This window comes from Pseudonaja textilis, chromosome Z (assembly GCF_049901715.1).
Source record: "Pseudonaja textilis isolate UNSWEBS1 chromosome Z, rPseTex1.2, whole genome shotgun sequence".
NCBI classification, from domain to species: Eukaryota; Metazoa; Chordata; class Lepidosauria; order Squamata; family Elapidae; genus Pseudonaja; species Pseudonaja textilis.
The window spans coordinates 122,674,803-122,699,385 of record NC_142008.1 but is presented as its reverse complement, the minus strand read 5'-3'; the positions used below and the strand labels follow the sequence as shown (position 1 = coordinate 122,699,385).

The 24,583-nt window shown below is 42.8% G+C and overlaps 2 protein-coding genes across 3 annotated transcripts in view; one reads left to right on the top strand and one right to left on the bottom strand.

The window, feature by feature from the left end:
* Positions 1-4,181: 4,181 nt before the first annotated feature.
* Positions 4,182-18,111, bottom strand: ZNHIT1 (zinc finger HIT-type containing 1). 2 transcript variants are annotated; one of them, XM_026720562.2, is made up of 5 exons: positions 17,802-18,111; positions 10,789-10,959; positions 9,604-9,683; positions 8,405-8,577; positions 4,182-4,360 (listed from the first exon to the last, which is right to left on the bottom strand). In XM_026720562.2, exons 1-5 carry the CDS (start codon positions 17,821-17,823, stop codon positions 4,339-4,341), a joined length of 468 nt encoding a protein of 155 aa, XP_026576347.1. In that variant the 5' UTR covers positions 17,824-18,111; the 3' UTR covers positions 4,182-4,338. The 2 variants fall into 2 exon arrangements, with proteins under 2 accessions (XP_026576347.1, XP_026576348.1); XM_026720563.2 differs by having other exon boundaries at positions 8,405-8,574; positions 17,802-18,081.
* A 3,475-nt stretch (positions 18,112-21,586) lies between these two features.
* PLOD3 (procollagen-lysine,2-oxoglutarate 5-dioxygenase 3) overlaps positions 21,587-24,583 on the top strand; it is a 51,810-nt gene continuing 48,813 nt past the window's right edge. Inside the window, exon 1 of the mRNA XM_087915909.1 lies at positions 21,587-21,777. Coding sequence (XP_087772035.1) covers positions 21,672-21,777 — 106 coding nt within the window. The 5' untranslated portion in view covers positions 21,587-21,671. The remainder of the gene's footprint in view (positions 21,778-24,583) is intronic.

Here is a 24,583-nt window from a genome sequence, read left to right as displayed (position 1 = left end):
CTTTTTCCCTCCGCTGCTTTCTTTCTTTTTTTAAAGACAGTTTTTAAATTATCGAAGAATCTTTATCCCTTTGACACTTTCTTTGCAGCTAGAAGTAGCCTATTAATATCAAAGTGGATTAGTATCAGTTTCTTATTTGAATCTCTTCTTCTTAATGTTCCAAGTCAGTTAAAATTGTCAATGTTAGAGGAAAAAAAGCCAATTCTGTTTTCTTTCCCTTTCTCTTTCGCAGCTTAAAATCTGTTTTAAGAATAATATTAGTCTTTAAAATTCAGGTTTCAGGTACCTTAAATAGATATTTTCCATTCAACCCAGTCAGTCAAACTTTCTCCTTTAAAGTTCCTCCTGCACAATCTTGTACGATCGGGTTCTTCTTTGAGGTGGCCATTTCTGACCACCGCTGCAACCACCTTTGGGAAAGGGAGTAATGGCCCACCAAGGAGGAGAGATGCGGCTCTCCTTAACCCCGCTGATGGCTCCCCCTTCTTCACCACCTTTATGGGGTGGCTTCAGCTCTGAATCCGGGCAGCTCAGGGCGCTCCAACGGTGAGCACTGATCAAAACTGTGCACGATCGCAATTTTGGTCCGTCACCGAAGAAGCCCAAACTGGAAGTCCATGTTGAGCCCAGTTCTTGAACCCTTATCATTTATTCTGGCTCTTCAGAAGCTTGAATGGATTGTCTTCTTTAACCTACTTTTCAAGATGTTCTTAATGGATTGATTTCAGATTGAATTTGTCTTCCATCGCTGAGCTTCAGCAGCTGCTGAAATTTCACCTGCTCCTTTCTTGTTGCTGTTTAGTTTTCTATAACTTCTCAAAACCAAAAAGATGACAATAGAGGTCTTCAAAACCCATTCTTTCCCCATTCTTCAACCACTTTCAGATGCAGCTCTGCTATCTTGGATTCCACACTAAAGATAAATATGACTTGGTCAACAATAAACATCTTCTTTGATCCAATAGATATATTTTCCTGGATGTCTATGGAGACTCTAAGTCATCCAGGTCATGCTTGTCCCAAAGGTGCTTTTTCAAAAGGCAACTGGACTTCGTTTTTCCTTGAAGATGTTTCACTTTTCATCTAAGAAACTTCTTCAGAAGAAGTCTTAAAGGGGCTTTTTCAAGAGGCAACTGGACTTTCTAGCTTTTCTTTGAAGACCTTTCATTTGCACCACTCAGGTGACCCTGGGGACACAGCTAAACCTCCAAGTGGCCTCATCGACTCTCTAAAAGAATGCAAATGACCAGCTGTCTGCAAGGAGTATAAATCTTTCCCTTCCCCACCATCCAGTCAGAGCTGAAAAAGCTTCTTGGATGAGAAGTAAAATGTCTTCAAAGAAAAACCAGAAAGTCCAGGTACTTCTTTAAAAAACACCTTTGGGACAATCATGACCTGGATGACTGAGAATCTCCATAGACACCTTCAGAAGAAGCTTCACGAATGAGAAGCGAAACCTCTTCAAGGAAAAACAAAATCCAGTTTCCTTTTGGGTTTTCCTAGTACAGGGGTCCCCAAACTTGGCAACTTTAAGACTTGTGGATTTCAACTCCCAGAATTCTCCAGCCAGCTGGGAGTTGAAGTCCACAAGTCTTGCCAAGTTTGGGGACCCCTGTCCTGGAATCATGACTGCTAAATGATAATGTCTTTGAGGTTATGAAGGAAGGTAAACAGAACTCTGAAAAACGGTTACAAGTCATTCCAGTGTCATAGTAACTTTGAACAGTTATTAAATGAACTTTTCTTAAGTCGAGGACTGCCTGTATATACCTTTTAGAGAAGTATGGTAAAGAATAAATTTGCTGAATAAATTTGTAACCCAATAAAGAAAGGGAAAGAGTGGGAAAGCAGGGAATGACTATAGAGTTGTGTGTTACTTTATGTGTGGTGGATGTTAACAAGGTCCATTTGTAATAGCTCAAACACAACCATAGGTAGTTCTCAACTTTCAACAGTTTCATTTAGTAACCGTTTGAAGTTGAAAAAAGGGACTTATGACCCTTTTTCACACTTACAACCGTTGCAGCATCCCCATGTTCACATGATCAAAATTAAGAGATTTGGAAATTGACTCATGTTTATGATGGTTGCAAAGTCAATGCGGAAACCAGATTCACTTAACAACCATGTACCTCACTTAGCAAGTGTTGTGATTCACTTAACAACTGTGACCAGAAATGTCCCAAAATGGGGCAAACTCACTTTAATAAATGTCTTGCTTAGCAACATAAATGTTGGCCTCAGTTGTGGTCGTATATCTGCCAGTCTCCAGATTTATTGTACTTTTGTTGTGGGAACTGTTCAGATATGGCTACCAGATTTAACCTGTAAAGGTTTTAGATGTTGCCTATAATAGACAACTTCTCCTCCTCTTCTTCTTCTTCTTCTTCTTCTTCTTCTTCTTCTTCTTCTTCTTCTTCTTCTTCTTCTTCTTCTTCTTCTTCTTCTTCTTCTTCTTCCTTCTTCTTCTTCTTTTTCTTTTCCTCCTCCTCCTCCTCCTCCTCCTCCTCCTCCTCCTCCTCCTCCTCCTCCTCCTCCTCCTCCTCCTCCTCCTCCTCCTCTTTCTCTTCCTCCTCCTTCTTCTTAGCGTATTCCTGCAGATGCAAGGTCCACTTTTTGGATCATTGAATGCCACTTTGGTCAACTGCGTCTCCAGGGCGCAGGTGCACAGCATGCATTTCTTTGTTGATGGTGTCTTGCCATGTTTTGGACACCTGCAAGGTTGCCGGCCATTGACTTCTAGTTGGTAAAGGGAGTCTTGGCCACAGTGGATGGTCCTGCTCTCAGGATATGTCCATACCAGCTGCGTCGGCCTTCTCTCATCTTCTCTATAATTAGTGCCACACCAAAATATTGTCGAAGTATAGTCTACTGCAGAGTGGCGTTTGGAAGATATTGGCCTGGCAGCTCTCCCAGCCTGATAAAGGTCTGTAGTTGTGCAATCTCTTAAAAGACTGTTTTCCGGGACTTTGCTGAAGAGGAATTCATTTTAACCTAAATAAAAGGGGTTTTGTTGGGATGAGGAATCAGCTTCGTGATTTTGGGAAGCCTATGTCAGAACAAGGGAGATACCCGATAGCCAACAGAGTCTTTGCATTTCCATGGCACGGAGAGAGCTTTCGGTCCCTGTTACTGCTGCCCAGCATTCATGCCATAGTGTGCAACAGGATGGATGTTGTCTTGTAAAACTTAAGATTTAAGACCGGTTGGCATTCTTCTGTCACATAACACCCCGGTGAGTTTTCGCCAACACACCCAGGCTGTATTCACTCTTGCACCTCATCGATATCACCATTGCCTTGGAGATAGGATCCCAGATACCGAAAAATGTCCACCTTCTTTAGGTTTTCTCCACCGAAGCAGGAGTGGGCTGCTACCGGTTCACAAAATATCCGAACCGGATATCTTACATCTAATTCGCTGAATGCCTAGTTGCAATGACTGGCTAGCTCCACCCACCCTACCCCTCCCCTCCCTGGAATCTCCACACAGCCCATTTTGGATTCTAGGTAAATGCAGGGCCTGTGTAGAGGCTCGGGGAGAGCCAAAAAAGGGCCTCCCAGAGGCACCAGAAGGCCAGAAATGGGGAAACAGGCCACCTGGAGGATTGAGGAAAGCCTCCGGAGCCTGGGGAGGCTGAAAAACAGGCCACCCAGAAGTTCTGGAAATGCCTGTTTCTGGCGTCCAGAGGGCCTCTGGAGCCCGGGGAGGCAGTTTTTGCCCTCCTGGAGGCTTGAGGAAAGTCTCCAGTGCCCAGGAATAATGAAAATGGCTCCCCCCGCCATGGTTCAGGCGGCCAACTAGGCCACGCCCACCATGGCCAAGCCCACCCAGCAACCGGACAGAGAACCGGTTGCTAAATTTTTTGAAGCCCACCCCTGATTTGAAGCATTCCAGGGGTGGTAACAATGTTTTATTTAGCATTCACAAAGAATCTGCTGTTACGTGCAGGCTAATAATCCATGTGTCACATTTATGTATGTATGTATGTATGTATGTATGTATGTATGTGTCACATTTAGGTCACACTGTTTTCCCCTTCATTTTTTTTTAAATCAAGGCTTTGGTATAGAGACTTTAAGCATGGCTTCCCATGGAAAAATGAAAGAAAGAAAAAAAGGCAAGCTATAGGAAAAAAAATAGCTCAATATGATTAGGAAGGAAGAACGCATGCCACTGAGTACAAAACACAAAAACATTTTATTACTCAAATGCAAATTACAGTCCAGTTGACACCTCTTCATGGCAGGGATAATCTATTTGTCTGTGAGGAAGACAACATGATTGTTTGAAAGGACCTCTTTATAAGATAATACTTATAAATCTTCATGGTGTAACTCAAACTGTCCATTTCAAGCACCTGAAAGAAGAGAGAACAGAGTTTTAGCCTAAAAGATGATGGCATCTGTCTGTCATTCTGTCAGTCAGTACATCATTCAGTCACCTTTTCATGCAACAGGAATGCAAAAGATGTACAAAATAACTTTAATTATTCAGAAGGCCTGCTCTGAACACAAAGCAGACCATTTTTCAAAATTTTATAAACATTTCATGTTCTAAATTCTCAAAGCAGCCAGATTTCAAATTTTAAATTCTCTGTACTTCGCTACGCAAAATAATGAAATAAAATGAAACTGTGGACGGAAGTTCAGGCAATATTTTTTTTTTCTTAGATTGCAAAAAGTGAAGGAAATGACAGAGGATTATTCCCCATTTCCTAATCCTGAGTGTGAAAGTATTACAGGAGGAGAAAGTATTACAGCTCAGAATTGATTTGCAAATTGCTGTTGCTTTGGACTTCCCACGAAAATTTTCCCTGCATGCCATCACTCTGCTAAACAATTAATTAATTCCCCTAACACTGTCAAACTATTTACTAAGACTGCATTACTATTCTTCTTCTCATCCTTCCTATTACCTATTTCCTTTTCTACTTGTGACTATAACAGTGGTGGCTACCCTTTTTGGGCTCCCGTGCTGATAATTGCGTACCCGCTTGTTTGTGCGTGCTCACATGCCAGCACTCAAAAGGCAATGGGTGCTGCCCTCCCATGCATGCACATGTGATCCCTTGTGTGTGCCACGCATCTGCGCATGAGCATGCAATTCCCCCTCATGCGCCGCACCTTTATGCATGCGTACACAATTCCCCCTCACATGCCGTGTGTCTTTGTGCATGTCTGCACAATTCCCCCTCTGCACATGTGTACGCAATCTCATGTGCAGCACGTCCCTGCGTATGCATGCACATTGCCCGCGCACATACCCCTCCGCTCCCTGCGCATGCACGCCAGATACCCAACAATCAGCTGTTGGGCGGCGGCCCGCATATGTGCAGTGGGGCTCTTCCGGGCAACCTCTCACGTGCTAGGGGAATTGGCTCCGTGTGCCACTTCTGGCACGTGTGGCATAGGTTCGCCAACATGGGACTATAACCGTGTTGCTTGTATCTTTGCGATTTATATTGTTTTATTTAGTTTCCTAGTATGATTTGTTTGCTTATGACTATCACTAAGTGTTGTATCTTATGATTCTTGAAGAATGTATTTTTTTTAATGTACTGAGCACATGCATCGAAGACTAATTCCTTGTCAGTCCAATCACATTTGGCCAATAAAGAATTATGTTCTCTCCTGTCTTGTCCCGTCCCGTCCCTATCCCTATCCTATCCTATTCTATGTGGTTTATTCATAAATCAAGATTTAAGAACCCCCAGCTTAGTAGGCTTTCTGTGCCAGGCCTTCCTCTGACATGCTTTGGAAATGTTTTGAAGTGCATGTTTGCAGCATTTTTCCTTTTGGATCTTTCAGAAGAACAAAGAATTATGAATTTTGACAACAGATACAGTCTGGATTAAAAGAAGCATATTGGGGACTGCTTTCTCCATATCATGCTACTCCACAAGTCAAGCCTAAATACACATTTTAAGTAGTTTCTAGCAGTTGTGCAGCCGCTATGCCATTTAGAATATGTTTCCCATTATTAACCACGTATTCTTAGTAGGATAAGAATTTTAGGTGCTAAATATACACTTACAACTATGTGTGGCTTATCTGTTGATGGGCTTATCCACAAATACAGGTAGTCCTCAACTTAACAACCACAATTGACCCCAAAATTTCTATTGCTAAGTGAAACATTTGTTAAATGAGTTTTGCCCCATTTTACGATTTTTCTTGCCACCGTTGTTAAGTGAATCACTGCAGTTGTTGAGCTAGTAACATGAATAGTAAGTGAATCTAGTTTCCCCATTGACCTTGCTTGTCAGAAGGTCACAAAAGGGATCACATGATCCCGGGATGACCACTGAAAACTGTCATAAGTGTGAGTCAATTGCCAAGTATCTGAATTTTGATCACGTGACCATGGGGATGCTGCAATGGTCATAAGCATGAGAAACAGTCATAAATCACTTTTTTCAGTACCTTTATAACTTTGAATAGTCACTAATTGTTGTAAGTCAAGGACTATATACAATATTTTTTAAAAAAAACATATATATCTTCCATATATACTCATAGATAAGCCCATCTGCAGTTAAACTGATCCTCAGATTTTTTTAAAAAACCAAAATACCACATAAAATGAATAATCCATGGATTACCTATGGCAGTGGTGGCTAATCTTTTTGGGCTCCTGTGCTGAAAATTGTGCTCGTGCTCCAGCATCCAGAAGGCAATGCTTGCAGGCCCCCCACACCCTCTGCGCATGCACTCATAATTCCTCCTTCCGCCCCTTACCTGAACTACGCATGTGCGCATCTCCCAGCTGATTTTTGGCCTATTTGAGGCTTTTTACAGACTCCCAGAGTGTCGAGGGAAGCCTCTGCAGTCTTTGGAGGCTGAAAAATGGGCCCGTTTCACCACTTCCAGTATTTCCAGAAATACCAGAAGTGATGAAACGGGCCCATTTTTCAGCCTCCAAAGACTGCAGAGGCTTCCTTCAAGCTTCTAGGAGGTTGAAAAAGGCTTCAAACAGGCTGAAAATCAGCTGGGAGGCAGGCACATTCTGGGGCTCACGTGCACATGCACAAAAGGCTGTGTGTGCCACCTGTGGCATGCGTGCCATAGGTTCGCCATCATGGACCTATGGCTAAGCCAAATATGAAAATTAAAACATGCAAACATTTTGAGAGTAAATGTGTGAGTGGTAAATTTTTTACAGCATTTTGGTTAAAAATTCACAAGGTTGGTGCATCTGTGGATGGGCTTATACACTCAATTTACAACAGTTCATTTAGTGACTATTCAATATTACAACAGCACTGAAAAAACTGACTTAACAATTTTTCACACTTATGACCATTGCAGCAATCCCATGCTCACGTGATCAAAATTCAGATGCTTGGTAACTGACTCACTTATGACTGTCGCAGTGTCCTGGGGTCATGTGATCATGTTTGTGACTCCTGACAAGCAAAGTCCTTGGGGAAGCCAGATTCACTTAACAACCGTGTTCCTAACTAAACAGCGACAGTGATTCACTTAACAAATCTGGCAAAAAAAGTCATAAAATTGGGCAAAACTCACTTAACCAATGTCTCGTTTAGCAACCGAAATTTTGGGGTGAATTGTGGTCGTAAGTCAAGGACTACCTGTATGCAAGGATGCACAATAGCAGGGTTCCCCCACCCCCACTGTAGAAATCAATAAAAAGTCTTATGTTTGCTTCATTTCAGTCTGTGAAATTATAACTTGGCTCCATATTCTATTATTAAGTTTTTGAAGATCAACTTTGATGTGCCTCAAAATAAAGAGAAAATAGAACCATCACAATATGTCACAGGTGAAATATTTTTGGGTACGATTGCCAGCAGGTTCCCAAATTGTGTGGGGCTCAGTAACTATGGTTGATAGGAATCAACCATTTTTATTAACAGATCCTGACTGTTTGCCTAGAACAGGTGTGTCAAATTCAAGGCCTGCGGGCTGGATTCAGCCTGTGGGATGCTTAAATGTGGCCCATGTGGCTGCCCTGAAAATAGCAAAGAACCGGCCCGTGGTGCCTCTGGCAGCCAAAATAGGGAGTGGGAGGGTGGGTAGCAGGGATGCGTTCAGCCCCCGTTTGGCCCACTTTGGCCTGGACAGCCTCTTGCAACACTTTGTTGGCCAAAATGGGGCTGGGAGGGCATGCACGGTCTGATTTTGGCCTGGATGGCCTCCTGCAACACTTTTTGGCCAGCAAAGTATTGCACGAGGCCGTCCAGGTCAAAAATGGCCCCCTCTACCCCATTTTAGATGACAAAGTGCTGCAGGAGGCATCTATCCCATCTCCCTCTGCCCCTGGCCAGCTCACAGAGAACTACAATGCTGACTGGGCCTCAAAGAAATCCAGTTTGACACCCCAGCTTAGAAACAATTCCTAATTGCACCAAATGACTAAGTGAAGGCTAGGATGCACTTACCGGGTTTCATGATGTGTTCCCAAACATTTGACACAGCAGTAGCGGGCACCGCAAGAAACACATGTGTAATTTGAAGGGAAGCCACACACCGTGCAGAAATGACGCTGTGGCAAATTGGAAGGGGGCGCACATGCTGTCAAGTAGTTGGGTCCTTCACTTGAGTTGAGGTTCTGCTGGAAGTCGAACAGAGAAAGCAACTTGTTGGTTGGGATCTTACCACCATGGATAGAAGTATCTATCCATTATTTTAATGGATATGCCTGATGGCAAAGGGGAAAAGGAAACCTAGGCAGCCCTCATTCAGTGACCATAGTTGGAGGTGGCAACTCAGTCGTTAAGTAAAGTGATCCCTAAGTGAAATCACAACTCTGATTTTGATCAAATTTGAGATTTCCTTTGCTTTATGGACCTGCAAAGGTGGTAGAGGTGAGGATTAGCTTTAAAGTTATTTTTACGTCACTGTTTTAATTTTGAAGAGAGCCAGTTTGGTGTAGTGGTTAAGGCATGAGGCTAGAAATCAGGAGGCTGTGAGTTCTAATCCCACTTTAGGCACAAAGTCAGCTGGGTGACCTTGGGCCAATCACTCTCTCTCAGCTTTAGAAAGGAGGGAAGGACACTTTCAAAAAATCTTGCCAGGAAAACTGCACATACTTTTCCAGGCAGTCATCATGAATTAAAAAAAAAAACCACATGTGACTTGAAGGCACATATATGTACTTAAATTTGTATGACCGCTAAATGAGGACTATCCATACTGAAGCAAACATCATTATAATAAAGAGAATGTTGAGGAATTAAGATTTAAGAACTGACCAACAGCAGTGAGTCTGATGCATTATAGGCTGATGAAATTAGAATGAATCAGCATAGCATGTGTTTAAGACTGGGGATGGGTTCTATCCTTTTAAGAGGTGTTTATATAAGGCAGCCATTAGAGAGCATGTTCTCTCTCCTTGCACCCTATATCCAGAGCAGAGTTTCTCCGTGTAGAATTAAGAAGGTATTTGCCTACTACGTATATGTCTGTATATAACTGTTGTATATAAACCATTGTTAAATGTCTAAGTCTCTGTGTGCTGTGTTTCGCTCCGGAGTTGTCTCATAATGGTAGACACACTGCAAACACTCTGACAGAGAAAAATTAAGAATGGAGATTCCCCCAATTTTTTGTTAAGAAAAAGAGAAAGAGAGAGAAAGACCTGTTCTTCCAGCAAAGCCTGGAAATTTTTACGGAACCGCAGCTTGAAATGGTCTCCGCGGGTTTTTTTCTTCTTTTTCCCTGCAAGTAAAGAATAAAGAAAAAACATAAATTACAGATGAAGGTACATGCCTTGTAGACTCAGTAGATTTTGTGGCATTGAACATAACAATAAAGAAAGATTATGAAGGGTGGGATTTTATTAATTTAGGATAGGGTACTCTGCTTTTCTAGGCAAATGTTGAGTTTTGTGAAAGCTGTTACTAAATGGCAGTTATGGGGGGGCGGGGGGCAGTACATACTTCCAATATGCAAAAGAGAAATGGGGGAAGTGAAAAAATAGTTTTCCTATAAAACTGAGGGAGACAAGGATCCCAATGTCGAATCAAATATTAGCCCTTTGTTCCCAACAAAGGGATCTGCATGTCCCCAAAACCAAACTGGCAATGCCTAGAGAACTACAAAAACACACACAAAAAAACTCTAATTGTACACATCCGCACATAAATACATTCTCCCTGCATATGAACCAAGGAGCCTACTTAAGGAGGGATGTTCAGAAAGGGGATGAAAAAAATCAAGAGGTAAAAAGAGATGGGATTTTAATTGTATGTTTGTAGTCACCATCTTGACTTTTTTTTTTACTCCCTTGGGGATACCGCCTCTACTTTTGTGTGTATATGCAAATGTTTGTGTATATTCTTATATATTGTATTTACAAACACATAGAGACATATGTATGTATGCAAGGTTCACACAAACAAACTAATAGATGACAAGCTCATCTATTGATCAAGAAAGAAAAGGAAGTCAAATAATAAAGCTAAGGGATAGTGAAATCAAAGGAAAAAGGAAATCAAGGGAAAGTAAAATCAAGGGAAAGTGAAATCAGGGAAAGTGAAGTTGGGGGAAGTGAATTTAAAGGAGAGTAAAATCAAGGGAAAGTTAAACTGAGTGAAAATGAAATCAAAGAAAACTGAAATCAAGGGAAAGTTAAATCATATGAGAATTAAATTAGGGAAAGTGAAATCAAAGAAAAGTGAAATCAAAGAAAAGTGAAATCAAAGAAAAGTGAAATCAAGGGAAAGTGAAATCAAGATAAAGTGAAATCAAGAGAAAGTGAAATCAAAGAAAAGTGAAATCAAGGGAAAGTGAAATCCAAGGAATGGCCAGCAGGAACCTTCACCTGTTTCGGCATCGTCGTCAAACTGAGGCAAGCGCTTCACTAGCTGTGGCATATTGGCATGAGGGTCATCCTGAAAATTGTCATTCTCCAAGGCTTCTAACTGGCGATTGAGACGGCGAAGGCGGGTGGCCCGGTCTAAAATACGCCTTTGGCTGGGGTCCTGGGACCTAGCTGAGAGAAAAGAAAGATGGGAAGAGGCTGAAGCCAAGCCTGATTGAGTCAACCATGTTGCCTTCAATAAGAAACAGCTGGCACCTGCTCGTGGGGGCAGCCTTCACAGCTGGCAAAGGACACTTCCAACCTCGTAATTGGCACATGCTCTAATTACCTTAAGCCAAGAGTAAGCAATTAATTTCCCTGAGGGGTCACATGAGAAATAGGAACTGTTGTGGAGGGCCAAACCGTATACTTACTTACATTTGATTTCTAATTTCCGATTGACCTCATTTTGGGCAGACAGGGGCAGCCAAAGGGCCAGATGTGGTCTCAAGTACTATAAAATGCCCAGATCTGCCTTAAGGCCACATGCATCCCCCTCCAAGCACCTGAGATCATCCTGCCAACATTTGTCAGCAAAATGGCTGAACTGCATCCGTTTGCCTGCTTGTGGCAGCCCTGAAGTGAACCTGGCTGGGGCCATCTTGGAGGCTTCAGGTTGCCACACAGCAGACGGAGGGGGGAAAATAGTTAGATGGGGTTTTGTAGCCAAAACAATAACATTTTCCCATGGGAACCAAGGACATTCTTATAGGTGGCTGGCCAGAGGAGGGGGAAATAACCAAGCAACCAGCCAGCAACTGGATTGGAGAATGAGACCAGTGACCTGTGGGTGGGTGTGTTTTAATTAGGTGAAAGCCACAGGAATTTTTAGAGTAGGCTTTCACCAGTTGCACCAATATGATGTATGCAATAAAACTGTTCTTTGAGGAACTTACCTGCTTTGGAGTTCTGATTTCTATGAGTGCATTACTTGGAACCCTCACAGTTTGTGTTTCATAATTGGCAGCAAAATTAAGGATGAATACTCCTGTCTCTATCCCAACTCTTAAATTCCTCCCAACCCCACCCTCACTCAAAGACTAATAAACAGCCCAAGATCCGTTGTCCGCTTCTCAACAATATGACATGTTTAACTTTGATTTTATGTGCTCTGTGAACCTACAGCGACTGCCAACCATAGTTAAGAACATGGAACATCACATCTATTTCTTTAGCTGTATTTCTTAGATGTCTTGAGAATATAGGTCAGTGATGGCTAACCTTTTCATCGTCGCATGCCAAAAGTAATGCAATGTGCGCATGACCCCACTGCCCCTGCACATGTGCACGCAACCCCGTGTGCCCCATGCCCCCTGCGCATGCACACCCATCTCCTGTGCACGCCCCACCCCCACACATGTGCAGCAGATATCCAACAATCAGCTGGCTGGCAGGAGGCATGTGTACATGTGCAGGCTAGGCTTGCATGCCGGCAGAAATGGCTCTGCGTGCCACTTCTGGCACGCATGCCATAGGTTCACTATCATGGATATAGGTAGTCCTCGACTTACAGTTCATTTAGTGATGGTTTGAAGTTACAACAGTGCTGAAAAAGTTACTTTTGACCATTTTTCACACTTAAGCCGTTACAACATCCCCATGATCACATGATCAAAATGCTTGGCAACTGACTCATATTGTTGATAGTTGCAATGTCACAGGGTCATGTGATTGCCTTTTATGAGCTTCTCACAAGCAGAGTCAATGGGGAAGCCAGATTCACTTAATAATGTAATAATTGCAGTGATTCACTCAACAACTGTAGCAAGAAAGGTTATAAAATGGGGCAAAATTCATTTAAGAAACAAACATCTCACTTAAAATGTTTTACAAATGGCACTTTCCACCAGGAAGATTAGCTAAGATGTTTAAAGTGTAAAAACTCAGAGGTTATAACACGTCACTGCTCTTTGGAGCTGGAATATCTGTCTGTTAGATGCAGACCCTTCTACCTTCCACGGGAATTCAGCATTGTTATTATTCTTGCTGTTTACATTCCGCCAGACGCAAATGCAGATTTGGCTCTGGGCTTCCTGGGTGATGAAATTGGCAACTTGCAAAGCAAATTTCCAGATGCTGTATTCATTATTGCAGGAGATTTTAATCATGTAGATCTTCGTGTGGTCCTCCCTAAATTCTATCAACATATAAGGTGTGCAACTAGGGATAAGGTCTACACGAATATTGTAAATGGATACAGGGTATTACAACTACCACATCTGGGCCAGTCAGATCACTTGTCTCTGCTTTTAGGCCCGGAGTATATTCCTCTGAGAAAACAGGCGGGGTTGGTAGTCAAGACGGTGAAAAGCTGGCCAGAGGGAGCAATGGAGCAGCTAAAGGACTGCTTCGAACGCACAAACTGGGAAGTTTTTGATCATCCTGATCTCAACAAACACACGGCTGCAGTGCTAGGGTATATGGCACACTGTATTGATACTGTCACGGTGGATAAACGAATCCGGGTGTATCCTAATCAAAAACCTTGGATGACCGGGAAGGTTAGAAGCTTGTTGTACGCAAGAAATAAGGCTTTTAAGTCTGGGAATGATCTAGATTATAGTGCTGCAAGAACAAACTTGAAGAGAGGTATTAAGCAAGCTAAGGCCGAATATAAGAGGAGAATTGAAGACTGCTTTCTCAGTAATAACATGAGGCAGGTTTGGCAGGGGTTCAACAACTAACGAACTATAAAGCAAAAAGGTCTCTTTGGATGGTAGTGCGGCGGTGGTTGAGGAGTTGAACAATTTTTTGCTCGATTTGAGATCCATCAAACTGAAACTGTCCCTTTGCCATCATTTACTCAGCAGAGCCTCCCCTTCATTGTGAATAAGCAGGATGTGAGGCAGACAATGAAGGCGGTTAATTCCAGAAAGTCAGCTGGGCCCGACTCAATTCCTGGTTGTGTGGTAAAAGATTGTGCTGATCAGCTAGCTGGGGTGTGGACTGAAATTTTTAATCGATCCTTGACACAAAGTGTGGTTCCTGTGTGTCTCAAGGCTTCCACCATCATTCCACTGCCTAAAAAGTTGCCCACAAATGGTCCTAGCGACTATAGGCGGTGGCACTAACTTCTATCTTAATGAAGTGCTTTGAGAAGCTAGTTCGAAATTATATTATCTCCTGCCTTCCTGATTCCTTTGATGGGCTTCAGTTTGCTTACAAAGAAAATAGATCAACCGAGGATGCAATTATTACTGTGCTTCACATGGCCTTATCCCATTTGGAAACACCGGGAATTATATAAGAATGTTGTTCGCAGATTTTAGTTCTGCTTTCAATACCATCATACCGCACAGATTAATAGCCAAGCTCAAAGATCTAGATTTTCCAGATTCTATTTGTTTATGGATATTGGATTTTTTAACAAATCGTCCACAAAGAGTTAAACTGAATGATTATATTTCTACTGTCAAGACACTTAGCATTGGCACTCCGCAAGGTTGTGTCCTTAGTCCACTACCGTTCTCCATTTATTCATCTGATTGCACAAATAAACATCCCAACAATAAGATAATAAAATTTGCAGACGATACTACGCTTGTAGGACTTATTTCTGGGGATGATGAGTCTGCATATCGGGATGAGGTATTACAGCTATCCCACTGGTACAAAAATAGTAATCTTCTATTTAACATTAAGAAGACCAAGGAGGTTATAGTGGACTATAGGAAAAAAAGAGCAGACATTCAGCCACTGTATATAGAGGGAGTTCGTGTGGAACAGGTGGTTGAATGTAAGTATCTCGGGACCATCATTACAAATGACCTGACCTGGAGTGCAAACACCGCTGCTTTAATTAAGAAGGCACAACAACGGTTGTATTTACTAAGGATTCTTAGGAAACAACAACTGGCTGAGAGTCTACTGACTACCTTCTATCGGAGTTCAATTGAGAGTATATTATCCTACTGTCTCTGTGTATGGTTCTCGAGCTGCACAGTGGCAGAGAAAAAGGCAATTCAGAGGGTGATTAAGATGGCCCAAAACATCATTGGCTGCTCACTCCCCTCTTTGGAAGAACGGTATAGGAATAGATGTAAGAGGAAGATATTTAATATATTGAATGACTCCTCTCATCCGGGACATCAGCTCTTTGAACTATTATCATCGAGAAGGAGATTCAGGGTATTAAGAACAAGGACAACTAGATTTAAGAACAGTTTTTATCCAAGTGCAGTTTTGATTTTGAATGCAGGGTCATAAGATTTTTGTGGAATTTAATGGCTGAGAGTAATGGGGTATTTACATTTTTAAATTGTATAGAGATTATTGTATGGTCTGTTGTGTTTAATTTTATTTTTCTTTCAATGGTGTTGTCCAGTTTTACTTGTGGAAGAGCACCTCATTTCGTTGCACCCGCTTGCGAGTGTAATGACAAATAAATTCTTATGTCTTATGTCTTAAAGATATGTTGACTAAGTGCTGGAAATATAACCAGACACCGGGCTCATATTACCATAAGTGGTGGATGTTCCCAAAGGCAAACAAATACTGGACAAAAATACATACTTGGATAGAAAAAATGATAAAAGAACACATAGACTTAAAACCGGTAATATTCCTGTTGGGTATCATAACAGAAGAATATAATAAAGGGAATATGTACTTAATAATATATGTATTAACAGCAGCTAGAATTGCATTTGTGCAACACTGGAAGAGCATAGAGATTCCTACAGAAGAGAATGTAATTAAAAAAATATTAGAATGTGCATAAATGAATAGACTAACACTTAAACTTAAAGATAAGGAAGACACTAAATATTTTTTAATATGGGATTCGTTTTATCAATGGTTAAGCAGGAGCAGGAACAGAAGTTAGATTTTTTAAAAATATACAAGAGAATGACTAATTTTGTAAAAACGGCTTACCAAATGGATATGTAAGCACTACTGCCATTATATGGTTATTTTATTATTGTTATGAGGAGGCACTAGTGCTATTACTTACTGCTACTATTTCCACTTCTCTTCTCCCTATATACCAATGATTGCATCTCAAATGATCCATCTGTTAAAATACTGAAGTTTGCTGATGACACAACAGTGATTGGTCTCATTCAAGACAATGATGAATCTCCATACAGACAGGAGGTTATACAACTTGCCTTGTGGTGTAACCGGAACATCTGGAACTGAACACACTCAAAACCGTAGAAATAGTGGTAGACTTTAGAAGAAACCCTCCCATACTACCACCTCTTACAATACTAGACAACACAGTATCAACAGTAAAGACCTTCAAATTTCTAGGTTCTACTATATCACATGACCTAAAATGGACACCTAACATCAAAAACGTCATCAAAAAAGCACAATAGAATGTTCTTTCTGCGCCAACTCAGAAAGCTCAAACTGCCCAAGGAGCTGCTGATACAGTTCTACAGAGGAATTATTGAGTCTATCATCTGCACCTCTATAACTGTCTGGTTTGGTTCTGCAACCCAACAGGACAGACACAGACTTCAGAGGATAATTAGGACTGCAGAAAAAACAATTAGTACCCACCTGCCTTCAATCAAGGACCTGTATAATCCACGAGTCAAAAAGAGGGCTTTGAAAATATTTATAGACCCCTCACATCCCGGACATAAACTGTTTCAACTCCTTTCCTCAAAATGACGCTACAGAGCACTGTACACCAGAACAACTAGACACAAGAACAGTTTTTTCCCGAAAGCCATCACTCTGCTAAACAAATAATTCCCTCAACACTGTTCATTCAACTATTTACAAAGTGTGCACTACTATTACTGTTAATCTTCTCATCACTCCTTATCACCCATCCCCTCCCACTTGTGATTGTAGGACTATAATTTTGTCGCTTGTATCCTTACGATTTATATTGACCGTTTCCTAATATGATTTGTTTGTTGATTGTACCCTATGACTATCATTAAGTGTTGGACGTTATGATTCTTGATTCTTAACAAATGTATCTTTTCTTTATGTATACTGAGAGTATTTACACCAAGACAAATTCCTTGTGTGTCCAATCACACTTGGCCAATAAAGAATTGTATTGCATTACATTGCATTGCATTGGATTGCATTCTATTCTATTCTATTCTATTCTATTCTATTCTATTCTATTCTACTGCTATTATATGATTAATACTAATACTTTGAACACTATTGTTATCATGATGATTATTGCAAATTAATTATACCCAGACAAACACTGTTTATATAGACAGTGAAAATTTTGCTCTTTCTATATTTAATAAAAACATTTTAAAAAGGTCTCACTTAGCAACAGAAATTTGGGGTTCAATTGTGGTCCTAAGTTGAGGGCTACCTACGTGCCTTCTATTTCTTTGGGTGGTCCATGTATTTCTTAGTTGTCAAGAGAATATAGTTTCTATGATTTGAATGGCCCAATTTATAATTCCTTAATCAACCCAATCATGCCTTCTGCATCCTTTGTATATTATCTATAAATATGGCTGACTCATTCTTTTATGTGAATATAAAACAAGCCATGAGGAATAGTCTCCAATGTGTGAATTCATTGATGTCAAGCCTTTAGTGCTCTCTGAACGTGCTTTTCATTTTTTGTTTGCAGACTTTTCACTACCCAAACTAGGTAACATCATCAGTGCTAGTTTGAGTAATGAAACATTTTCAAAAGTCATCGTGACTCTTCTTGGGGGTGAAACAACTGAGCTCGGTGAGCAACAAAGACCCCTCATTTCAACCCTGAGCTACAAATATTCTCCTTTAATGCCATGATTCTCCTTTATAGCTACATAAACCTAACTTATGGGTATGTTGTCCAAATGCCCCCTCCTGTGACAGGATAAGAGCATCTAAAAGTGATTTTCAGGTTTAGGAGCAGATAGCTACTGTGCTGCACGAAAGATATATTATTTTCCTTTGCAAAAAAATAAAAAAATAAAAAAAAATGTCCCAGTCACTCTTTGCATCTACCAACAAGCCCCTTTTTTTCTCCAAGCCCCATTCCAAAATACCTGAAATTTTCTTTTCCACCATTCTGCCAGCCAGGTAAGCCCCCCAGTGGAGCTTCTCTGATATTTCTGGTATAAATTTGCCTTGTTTATCTCCACGTCGACTTTCCAAGCTGCAAAAACCCTTGCACCGCAAGAAGTGACGAGGTACTGAGCAAATCTGATCAAGCTTTAGCGTTCTTAGTGCGAAGTTATTTATTTACTGCACATCTAAGGACACTCCATCCAATTGTCATCTGCAAATGATCGCCATGTTACTAGAGGCATATGGGCTTCCGCCTCTGCTGCCAGGACACGCCCACTAGGACACGTCACGCAGCCTGTCCTCGATGAGAATGTTTGGCTTTAGCAGAGGCGGGATTGGGCTCCCCTGGGTCCTACGCTCCGCCGAGTTCGAAATAAATTACAGGGAGTCCATATCAAATCAAATCAAAGCGATTTGATTTGGTGGTCTTCGACGTACGACCACAACGGAGCCCAACATGGCTGTTGTTAAGTGAGACATTTGTTAAGCAAGTTTTGCCCCGTTTTACAGCCTTTCTTACCACTGTTGTTAAGTGAATCATTGCAGTGGATAAATTAGTAATCTGGTTGTTAAGCAAATCTGGCTTCCCCATTGGTTTTGCTTGATCAGAAGATTGCAAAAGGGGATCGCGTGACCCTGGGACCCAGCAAAGATCATAAATATGAACCCAATTGCCCAACATCTGCATTTTGATCAAATGATCATGAGGCTGCTTTAAAGGTTGTTAACTATGAAAAACGATCATGTCACTTTTTTCAGTGTCGTGGTAACTTTGAATGGTCACTAAATGAATTGTTATAAGTCAAGGACCACCTGTATTTAGGCCAGGGATCTCCAAACTCAGATGACTTGAAGATTTGTGGACCTCAGTTTCCGGAACGTTTCCGCCAATATGGCTAGCTGAGGAATTCTGGAGTTGAAGTCCACAGAGTTGCTGAGTTTGGAGATCCCTGATTTCGGAGAAAAGCAGGGAGCAGAATTCTATTTAATCTGGTGTTCCTCAGACTTGGCCACTTTAAGAAAGGTGGACTTCAACATGTTTGGCATGCTAGATGGGGAATTCTGAAAGTTGAAGTTCAGCCATCTTAAAGTTTCCAAAGTTGAGAAATACTTGTTTAAAAAGCTTCCCATTCAGCCCCTGAAATTGCTCCCAGTGTTTAGAATTGTGGTGATAATACAAATTCTATAGTTACGATTCTTCCAACAAGGGCAGAGTGCAATACACATAAACATGGACACCAGTCATGCAGAACAGTGGAAGAAAAAAAGTGGTGGAAGGGGATTATCCCCATGAAAGATAATTCTGAATTTAGGAGATTATTTTACTTACATGAATGCCAAGTTGGATATTACTATATATCATCATATTACTGATTACTGATTACTATTATCATTATTATGCATTCTGCATCTAATGGATGGAAACTAATCAAAGAGAGAAATAACCTAGAACTAAGAAGGAATTTCCTGACAGAACAATTAACCAGTGGAACAACTTGCCTCCAGAAGTTGTAAGTGCTCCCATACTGTAAGTTTTTAAGAAGAGATTGGATAACCATTTGTCTGAAATAGTACAGGGTTTCCGGCCTAAGCAGGGGGTTGAACTAGAAGACCTCCAAGGTCCTTCCCAACTCTGTTATTCTATTCTATTCTATTCTATTCTATTCTATTCTATTCTATTCTGTTCTGTTCTGTTCTGTTCTGTTCTGTTCTGTTCTGTTCTGTCCTGTCCTGTCCTGTTCTGTTCTGTTCTCTGTTCTGCTCTGTTCTGTTCTATTCTGTTCTATTCCATTCCGTTCCATTCCATTCTATTCCATTCCATTCCGTTCCATTCCATTCTCTCTTTTAATTTTTTGCTTGGACAACAGGCTTTCAGTTTTTATTTCATTTTTAAAAAAACATGTCTTTTCCTCCTAGGTCAAATTCCCAAGACCACGAAATTACTGCAATATATTTACCAACTCATCGGTCCATTGCAGTAAAAAAAAAAAAAGGTCATTAATTGTTCTGCAAGCAACGCAATGCTGGTCACCAATCATTTCCTGCAAACCCTTATCTCATCCCTTCCCCAAATCACAGTAAATGTTTGGATTTTCGGCCAGGGACAGGTAACCCTTGAGCAGAGGTCTCCAAACTTGGCAACTTTGAGACTTGTGGAAGTCCACAAGTCTCAAAGTTGTCAAGTTTGGAGAACCTTGCCCTAGAGATTGATGGGGCTTCATGTCAAAGAAGCAATTCGAGAATTGCAGCCTCACACATTCCTAATGTTTACAAGCAGAGAACACAAGAGCAGAGTTGAATAACATCTCTCATTTGAACCCCCAATCTTTTCATTTTTTTTCCTTTTTGTTCTGCGCAACCAGCAAGATCACACGTTGTGTGTATGTGTGTGTCCAAATAACCAGCCTTTTTTCCCCCCCTTGCGGGTAAAGGATCAAATCAGCATTTGCACTGAGTTTTTAGTCTCCCTTCATCTTTTGGCATTAAAGAATGTGGCACAGTGGTTAGAGGGCAGTACTGCAGGCTTCTTCTGCTGCCTGCTGCCTGCAGTTCAACAGTTCAAGTCTCACCAGGCTCAAGGTTGACTTAGCCTTCCATCCTTATGAGGAGGGTAAAATGAGGACCCAGATTGTTGGGGGCAAGAGACTGATTCTGTAAACCGCTTAGAGAGGGATGTAAAGGACTGTAAAGCGGCATATAAGTCTAGAGCTTTTGCTATATTAATAACCCAGTTCTGGACTGGGTCTAAGCATCTCTCCCAATTGGAGCTTCCCTGCCCTGAAACCCTATGCCCATGACCAAACACTGGTCTTTTCAGGTCCTTTCCTTTTCTTTCTTTCTTTCTTTCTTTCTTTCTTTCTTTCTTTCTTTCTTTCTTTCTTTCTTTCTTTTCTTTCTTTCTCCCCCCCTCTTCTATATCCTCTTCCCTGCCTCTTTCTTCGGCTCTCCCAAACTTTCCACACCCTTGGCAAAGATCTTCGAACTTGGCAAGTGTAAGACTTGTGACTTGAACTCCCAGAATTCCTGAGCTAACGTGACTGGAGGAGGAATTCTGGGAGTTGAAGTCCACAAGTCCGCACCAAACTTGACTGCAGAAAATACGACTTCAGCAACAGAGGGGTCAATATCTGGGATAGTCTACCTGACTCTGTGGTTTCTTCCCCAAACCTCAAAAACTTTAACCTTCGACTTTCTACTATTGACCTCACCCCTTTCCTAAGAGGCGTACATAAGCGCACCAACGTGCCTACCGTTCCTATCCTATTGTTTATTTTTCTTATATGTACTCATTTCTTGTATTCATAACTATGTTTATCTTTATACTTATTATCTTGTAAGCGATTGACAAATCAAATAAAGTCTTAACGCTGTCACGTTTGAAGACCCCTGCTCCATTGGCTTGCCCAGCGCGAGGGGAGGGTGGAAGACTTTCCCCGCCTGTTCCAAATAGGCCACGCGGGTTGCGATTAGTTAGCCCAGGCGTCGAATTCCCATTGAATAAAAAGAAGTGGTGAGGCGTAAAATCAAGAACGGAATGCGCGCGGGGGATGGGAAGGACTTTCCCTTTTGGAATGTGGATTTCCCTTTGATCTCCTTAGGCGGGAGAAAGAATTGAGCTTTGCACGTATTTTGGGAGGGGGAGGAGTGTAGGATACCCCCACCCCACCCGCATTCCACGCAGAGCTAAGCCTACCCCTTTAGAGGAGGTTCCCACCCCAGCGATTGGCTTGCGGTCGGGAGGAGCTTGAGATACTTCCAAGCTCCGCCGCTCGCGAGAGCAAACCAAACCCGGGCGGACCCTCAGTCGCTTTTCTTGCTCTTGGTGCTCTCGATTGGGCTCTGCGCTCATGGAGCTGCGAGCGATCCTGAGCCTGTGCGCCGCCCTGGCACTGGCCGCCCTGGCGATGGGCGCCTCTGCGGGCAGCGAAGGCAAGCGGGAAAGCGTGGATCCCGGTAAGAGGGAGCAGCGGGCGGGGAAGAGGCTGCCGGGGGCGCCGGAGGGGGTGGTTGGGAAAAGTGACTGGCTGTCGCAAGCTTGGGAGCGGGTGGGCGGGGGCAGCGGGCGCTGTTAAGGCAGAAAAGGGGACCCAGGAGAGGCTGCGTGCACGGAGCCCTCCGCTTTGTGATGCAGAGCGGCTAGGAACTCGTTTCTTTCTTTAAAACCCCGTTCACACGAGCCGTCGCTTTGGCTCTCCGCAGTCGCCGAAAATCGGTTTCAGTCCCAGGATGGTCCCCAGCCTAACGCTCCCTGCTGCGGACCGAGGAGAGAACGCAAAAGTCGGGATCGATCGATCTGCCTCCGCGTTCCTATCGGAGTCGCCTTATCTCTTGTTTAACTTTGAAAAGTTCCCTCCTGGGGGAAAGAGATCGCTGATCCCGGAGCTTCCTAAATGGACAAAGTAATCCTCAATTTACAATCGCCAATTGAGTAATTGAGGTGGTTCAATTGAGGTGGCTAAGGAAGAAATAGGTTCAGTGAGTTTTGCCATGCTTGTTCAGTGAATCACTGCAGTCGTTCGGTTAGTAACCTGGTTGATTAAGTGAATCTGGTTGCTTGTCAGAAGGTCGCAAAACGGAGATAGCATGACCCTGGGACATTGCAGCCCTGTGAGTCAGGTGTCGGGGGTCTGACTTTTGATCCCATGATCATGGGGATACATCTGTCGTGGGAGTGAAAAATGGCCATAAGTCACTTTTTCAGTGTCATGGTCGCTAAACGGACTTTTGTAAGTCGACTACAAGTACAAGGACTTATTCCCAGAATCCTCCCTAGCATTGTGGCTGGGGGAATTATGGGAATTAAGAGGCCAGTGTGTCTGGAAGGGCACCAGGTTGCCTCTGTCAAGAGCCTAACGTGAATTGGTCACTCTAGAATGGGGGTGTCAAACCTCAAGGCTGGATCCAGGCCAGCCCGCGGGGTGCTTAAATTAGGCCCACAGGGGAGGCCTGGAAATAACAAAGGACCAAACTGATGCCTTTGGCAGCCAAAATGGGGCAAGGGGGGATGCACGTGGCTCCCCCCCCGCACCCCATTTTCGGCCTGGATGGCCTCCTGCAACACTCTGCCAGCCAAAACAGGCCACAGGTTAGGGATTTGGCTGGCAGGGTTCTGTAGGAGGCGTCTGTCCCGTCTCCCCCCACCCCCAATCCCTTGGCTGGCCCTTAGAGGAGAGGCTGATCTGGCCCAGTTTGACACCCCCTGCTCTAGAAAGCTCATCCCCTCTTTTGATAAGGCTAGACCAGGGGTGTCAAGGCTCAAGGGCTGGATCCAGCCTGGGGGTGCTTAATCTTGCCCGTGGAGCTGCCCTGGAAACAGCGAAAGACCGGCCTACGGTACGTCTTCCAGCAAAAGTGGACCTCCGTTTTCACTGGCAGAGGGCTGCAGGAGGCTGTTGTGGCCAAAACAGAGCCCCGGATGGCAGTTTTGGCCAAAAATGGAGACTCAATGGGTGACTTTCAGATGGCCATGCCCCCAGGTGCCTCCCCTGATGTCAGATACAACCCTGATGTGGCCCTCATGAAATGAAATCAAGTCTGACACCCCTGGGCTAGACAATTTGGCCATTTAAGATTGAGGGCCTTCAACGGTACTGAAAAAAGTGACTTATGATCATTTCCTTCCCCCCTCCCCCCCGGGTCATGTGATCAAAATTCAGATGCTTGGCAACTGGTTCTTATTTATGACCATTGCTGTGTCCCGTGGTCAATTTGAGACCTTCTGACAAGCAAAGTCAATGGGGAAAGCGAGATTCACTTCGCAGCCTTGTGGCTAACTGATCAACTGCAGTGATTCACTTAACGACGGGGGCAAGAAAGGCCCTAAGATGGGGCAAAACTCATTTAATAAACATCTCACTTAAAAAAAGAAATTTGGGGGTCACCTGTGGTAAGTCAGTAGTGTGCAGATTCAGAAACCAAGGCAAGTATTTTAGACCAGCTGGACATGTTTGAGTTGGCAGGAAGGAAAGAAAAGGTCAGAGGTGCATTTGTGGCGTTTGCTGAAACATCTGGCATTAAGAGAAAAATTTTGGGGAGCAGCAGAAGTACAAGGAAGAAGATAGTGGACATTTAATGGGACATTAAATTTAAAGGAATCAAATTAATAGAATAAAATAGCAGAGATGGAAGGGACCTTGGAGGTCTTCTAGTCCAGGAGTCGCCAACCTTTTGGACCAAATTCATAATTTTAAATCCCATGGGCCGGAGACTCAAAAAAGTCTGTAGGAAAGTTCTCCTCCCCATTTTCCTACCGATTGATCATTCTTTATTTGGGATCACAGGATACCATCTCCAGTTCCATTTTCAAGGGGATGGTAGAGAGAGAGAGAGATTTTTAGCTTCATGCAAGAAAAGCCACAGAAGCAGCAGAAGTCTTTCTTTCTCTCCTCTAAATTCCACCAGAAATGAGTCTTTGTGAGACTTGTTGCATTGGTGCAGCCTCTTGAAGCAGGATACCTCGTAGGATCCAAAAGACTCATTTATGGCAGAGTTTGGGGGAGAGAAAGACTTTTGCTGCTTTCCTTGTGTGCAGCTGAAAGCAGAAGAAGAAAGAAACGGGAAGAAGCATCCCGGTGGCCAGGCAAGGCTCCTGGGGTGAGGGGGACAAGTTCCCCCCCTCTGCCCTTTCCCTCCTCCCTGACTACCTCATGTTTGCAATGCAAGCAACACAAGCCTTGTATTCCCACAGGCCATGTGGGCAGCGCAGCCTTGTGTTCCCGCGCAGCCTGGATTAATTGCTCTGCAGACCACCAAAATTTTC

What these genes read in the sequence shown, in the direction of transcription:
- ZNHIT1 (XM_026720562.2), bottom strand. Translation starts at nt 17,823, where the DNA reads ATGGTGGAAAAGAAAATTTCAG. An exon ending in GGTGGAAAAGAAAATTTCAG is followed by an intron (nt 10,960 to 17,801) that starts GTATTTTGGAAT and finishes CTTTTCTCTCAG; the next exon opens with CTAGGTCCCAGGACCCCAGC. An exon ending in AGGCTTTGCTGGAAGAACAG is followed by an intron (nt 8,578 to 9,603) that starts GTCTTTCTCTCT and finishes TTCGACTTCCAG; the next exon opens with CAGAACCTCAACTCAAGTGA.